General features: G+C 47.1%; 1 protein-coding gene across 1 annotated transcript; it reads left to right on the top strand.

Annotated features, from left to right (window-relative positions):
- The first annotated feature begins 25 nt into the window (after positions 1 to 25).
- LOC104545604 (insulin receptor substrate 2-B-like) lies at positions 26 to 3,319 on the top strand. The gene is made up of 2 exons (XM_010190789.1): positions 26 to 174; positions 298 to 3,319. Exon 2 carries the CDS (start codon positions 452 to 454, stop codon positions 3,317 to 3,319), a length of 2,868 nt encoding a protein of 955 aa, XP_010189091.1. The 5' UTR covers positions 26 to 174; positions 298 to 451.
- The last annotated feature ends 2,121 nt before the right edge of the window (positions 3,320 to 5,440 follow it).

Raw genomic sequence — 5,440 nt, forward strand, 5'->3', positions numbered from 1 at the left:
CGTCCCACCGCCCGCCGCCGGGGAGGACGTGAGGAAGTGCGGGTACCTGCGGAAGCAGAAGCATGGGCACAAGCGGTACTTCGTCCTGCGGGCCGAGAGCCACCTGGCCCCCGCCCGGCTGGAGTACTACGACAGCGAGAAGAAGTTCAAGAGCAGCCTGCGAACGGCGGGGGCGTCCCACCGCCCGCCGCCGGGGAGGACGTGAGGAAGTGCGGGTACCTGCGGAAGCAGAAGCATGGGCACAAGCGGTACTTCGTCCTGCGGGCCGAGAGCCACCTGGCCCCCGCCCGGCTGGAGTACTACGACAGCGAGAAGAAGTTCAAGAGCAGCCTGCGAACGGCGGGGGGACAAGCGGGTTATCCCCCTCTACCAGTGCTTCACTGTCAGCCGGCGGGCGGATGCCAAGCACAAGCACATCATCGCCTTGTACACCAAGGACGAGTACTTTGCCATGTTGGCTGAGAATGAGGCTGAGCAGGAGGCCTGGTACGAGGCAATCAGCGAGCTCATGAGCCAGAGTAAGAGGGGCTTCCTGGAGCAGGAGGACCACGCTGATCAGCACGTGGATGAGGATGACGAGCACTACGGGGTCGCCCTGAGGCCTGGCACTGTCTTCAAGGAGGTGTGGCAGGTCAACGTTAAGCCCAAAGGATTGGGACAAACAAAAAACCTTACTGGAGTGTATAGGTTGTGCCTGTCCAGCAAGGCCATCCACCTAGTCAAGCTAAACTCGGAGGTGCCCTCTGTCCATTTGCAGCTAATGAATATTCGCCGCTGCGGCCACTCGGAGAACTTCTTCTTCATTGAAGTGGGAAGATCTGCCTCCATTGGACCTGGCGAGCTCTGGATGCAAGTGGACGATTCGGTGGTTGCCCAGAATATGCACGAGACTTTCCTAGAGACCATGAAAGCTCTAAAGGCCTTTGCAGAGTTCAGGCCCCGAAGCAAGAGCCAGTCTTCTGGTGGTGGTAGTAGTACCAACCCTATCTCCTTCATCACCACTAGGAGGCACTTGGGCAACCTGCCCCCCAGCCAGACGGGCTTGCAGAGGAGATCTAGAACTGAGAGCGTTGCTGGAGGGACTCCTCCTACCACCAAAAGCAGCAGCTCCTATCGCTTCAGAACATCCAGTGAAGGAGAAGGAACCATGACCAGACCTTTTAGGTCAGTGACTGGGAGTCTGATCCACCTGAATACTGCAAGGATGAATTTGGGCCGGCAGGAAGGGAGTGGAAGGTACGTGAGAGCTGCTTTCAGCTCATCTTGCCACACCAGGTCTGCTTCGCTGCCCGTTTCTCATTTTCCCTCCACTACAAGTCCCATCAGTGTTTCTTCCAGTAGCGGCCATGGCTCTGCTTCAGACACGTTGACCAGGCCTTCTAGCTCATCCGTTTGTGGTTCACCAAGTGATGGGGGATTTATCTCTTCTGATGAATATGGCTCCAGCCCTGGAGATTTCAGGTACTTCCGAGTCAGGAGTAATACACCGGATTCCCTTGGAAACACACCGCCTATCAGAGAGGAGAACTGTCTGAGTGAGTACATGTCCATGAGTAAGCAACAGGCAGATGATGATTATATGGAAGCTGAAAAGTGTTTCAGGAAAAGAACTTACTCTCTAACAAAACCAACTTCTGTAGCAGTGCAGCAGAAGATGACACAAACTACAGCTTCGTTAGATGAAGATTCTGCAGGAAATCACGGACGATTACTTTACTCTGAAACACCAAAATTGAAAGATAACCATGAATCGGAGTACAACGATGCTAACCTTGATTCTCTATGTAACCAAAGTAGGAGTCAAGCCAGGGATGATGGGTACATGCCAATGATGCCAGGAGTTGCATCTTCTCTATCCAGCAACAGCGATTATTTGCCAATGACTCCTAAAAACATGTCTGTTCCAAAGCAGATTAACAGCTCATGGTCACCGTCTCAGGTTGACTCCAGAGGATATATGATGATGTTTCCAAAGGGTAGCTCTTCACCTGTACGAAGTCCTTTGACTGGATTTAGTTCTAAAGGAAGTAATGAGAAGATCATAAACAATGAGTATATGGATATGTCACCTGGTAATTCAGCTCCAAAGCTTCCCAATGATTCGAATTATATTCACACCGCTTCCGTTTCCAAGGGTTTCAGTTCATATTTTTCTTTGCCCCGAAGCTTTAAGGCATTATCAGGACAAAACGGTGATCACAGTGAATATGTTCCAATGTCTTCACCTGGAAAACTCTTGTGTGGTGGACCAGAAAATGTAAAAGGGGTCAGCAGTGAGACTCTGACTAACGGCATCTCTAAACTGCCTGTGGTGAAGGGTTCGGACGAAGGACTTGTGCAGAACAGGGCTATGAGGCCCACGAGACTCCCCCTAGCTACAAGAGGGAGTAACACGATCCCAAGAATGTACGATCGTACGGTTCCACCTGAGCCAGCGAGTCCCGGTGAATACATCAATATTGATTTCAGTGAAAAAGCAAGTAATACGCCATATTCCTTGTCTGCAGAAGGATCACCATCGTCCCTAGGCTCAAGTAGTGACCACAGACAGTCCCCGCTTTCTGATTATATGAGCGTAGACTTGGACGTACAGTCACCAAAAGTAGCAAAGGAGCTGTCTAACTCTTTAACGGATATTTCAATTTATGCAAGTTCTGGTATTCCTAGAAACCCACCAAATCCTGACTACGCTCGGCTTTCATTTGGTACTGCGTGTGTTAGCACTGCGAGTAACAGGACTGATGACTACACGGAAATGACGTTCAACATGGCAGCAACACCGCCTCGGCCTTTTGCCGCTGAGTCCGACGACGGCGTGAAGATTGACAGCCCTTCTTCCATCGTTAACAGGCTGTGCATTGTGGATAGATACCCTGGGAGCAGCAGCTTCTCTGTTCCCAGCTCTGAACCTCCTATGGGACCAAAAGTGATTCGAGCTGATCCTCAAGGCAGGAGGAGACACAGTTCTGAAACGTTCTCTTCTGCCAGGACGGTGACGACCTCCTCCTCTTTCTTTACTGATAGTAGCAAAAGGCACAGCTCTGCCTCGTTTGACAATGTGTGGTTAAAACCGGATGAAAACATTTCTGATGGTCAGGAAAGCAAAATGTCCAGGGATACCTCAACTGGATTTCAGAATGGCTTAAACTACATCGCTCTGAATTTACGTGACGATTCTATAAGCTGTGAGGCGAGTACTACAGCGCCAACTTGCCACCTCCAGAATGGCACTTCGGGTTTGGACAGTGGAGCTTACGTAAGCATAGATTTCAGCAGATCTGACGCTCTCAAGTGTAATGCTGCAAGAAAAGGTTTGTGACTTTAAAAGCACTTTCTTTTCATGCTTGCTTAACTGTAGGAGTTAGACTGTCTATTTAGTACTGAAATGGAGTCCCCAGAGTGGGGTAAATATTTTTTATAATATTGTTTATTATCCTAGTACAACCAGTCTCGTAGTGCAGCATCCTGACCACTGCACAACAGTGCAAGGGGATGTGGTCCTTGGCCTGAAGGATTTGTGTGGCTCTTCTAAGGCAGTTAGAGGTGGTGTCAAACTGTCATCTGCCTCGGGTTTTTTTTATAAAAGAATTTTGCTAGTATAGACGTTAATTGTATTTCATATTGTGAGTTCATGTCCTGAGGTTATGGTAGTTCTTGTTTTTTTGTCTTTCACTTGTGTTTTCTTCTTATTCCCTTCTTAAAACTAGATGACCTCACTTTTTTTTTTTGTGGGCTTGGTACTTTGTAATTTGTCATTGATAGGGAAAGCTGAAAACTGCTAAATCGGGTTTAGACATAAATATTTGGGGCTTAGATCTGTTTTTTTCAGTAAGTATAGGTGAAATGTGTGTTTTAGGGTTTTTTATGTGCAAATCTGCTCACATTTTAGTTGAATTTTATGTAAACAGAACTCGTTTTTTTCCCTTGAAGCTTTTATGTGCTCCTTTTGAGCTCTGGTCTCCAAAGAATCCTTGTATCCTCCAAAGAAGCCATCTCTTGGTGGCTGATCATGGTGCTGGGGGCTTCTGCAGCCCATGCCCTCCACCTTTACCAGCTTCTAGCGGTGTCCAAGGGCTTAGCTGAGCCATAACCCTTCCCTGGCCGTGCAGAGGGATCTGCCTTTTGCAGAGCAGGTGAGGAATGCCTGTAGCAGAGGAGGAGCAGGCTCTGAGTGGTGGCTTCCTGGTCCGAAACTTTAGAGAGAAGGCTGCTGGCTTTCACATCATCAGTGGTCTGACCCAGCTTAAGGTAATGCACTTTGAGGTGTGTGTTTAAGTTAAAAAAAAAAAAAAGTGCTGGGGAGGAAGGCTGTGATAAAGAGGAGGGACGCTCCTATTCCTGTGCTAAGCTCTTTGCTCTCATGGTGGAAGCAAAAAATAGTAATTAGGTGTTAGTGGTATTGTGCACATCCACTGACCGAGCAGCAGTGTTTGTGCAAGTGCTGCGCTGCACTGTAACCTTGACGGTATAACCCTTGTTTTGGTGTTAGTGACCCAGTGAACTCTTTACAGTAATTCACCTGCCCGGATAGCAAACTGGAAATGTTTTCCTCTTTGCAAATGTATGTGTAGTCAATAATTGATGAGTACCAAGAGGAAATATTTAATCATTGTTGGACATTGATATGTGTCTACTTCTCTGTCAACAGAGGAAGCAGTAAAGGGGCAGGCTGCTGCTGGCTTTTATATTTTTAATTACAGTCTTAAACACTGAAATGATGGGATTTTTTTTTCTAGTTTCACTTTAAGTGTCTAAAGGCAGAAGGTATTGCAGGAGCTTAGAACTGTGTAGCCTTTAATAGTGGAAGGTACACGCCTGAGTCGGCTTGCATGCCATTTGAAGTTTGGCAGCGCTGCTTGGGGTGGCTCAGAAATGTGTGGTTTGCCTCAGTGGTTTTTTTTTTTTTGCTCTGCTTTGTTTTGTTGGTTGGAATCAAATTTAGAAGACGTTGGAAGCTGCCAGTCCAAGAAGTGCGTTTTTCCAAAGTTCGTCTTTCATCACTTCAGAGATTTGTCAGCGAGGTCCAAGGCACTGTGATTGCCAGAGCTGGTTTGTGTGTTTTGTTTTTGAAAAAAGCACCCCCAAAGACAGCAGAATTCCTGCTTGGTCTTATTCCCCTCACATGACTAAAATCTGTGTCGTGAAGTAAAACTTCTTACAAAATTGAGAGAAAAAAAAGAGCAGATATTGTTTCCTTTCAGCTGTACTAGCAATATTACATTTAAAAATACTTTCAAGCTATGTGTTTAGAAATTATATTTATGTTAAACATTTTGCTTACTACTGCTACAACAGAACATCTACAGCCCTGTGCTTGGGGCTTTTCCCTTCTCTATTACAAGTTGCAGAGGAGCGAGAGGATACAGCTGCTGGCTTTTGCTGTGAACTGAAGTTTTCTGGAAATGAAACATGCATTAAAGTGAAGTGAAGTGAAAGAAGC

The sequence above is a fragment of the Mesitornis unicolor genome, unplaced genomic scaffold (assembly GCF_000695765.1).
Source record: "Mesitornis unicolor isolate BGI_N332 unplaced genomic scaffold, ASM69576v1 scaffold998, whole genome shotgun sequence".
Taxonomy (NCBI): domain Eukaryota; kingdom Metazoa; phylum Chordata; class Aves; order Mesitornithiformes; family Mesitornithidae; genus Mesitornis; species Mesitornis unicolor.

What these genes read in the sequence shown, in the direction of transcription:
- LOC104545604 (XM_010190789.1), top strand. Translation starts at nt 452, where the DNA reads ATGTTGGCTGAGAATGAGGCTGAGCAGGAGGCCTGGTACGAGGCAATC.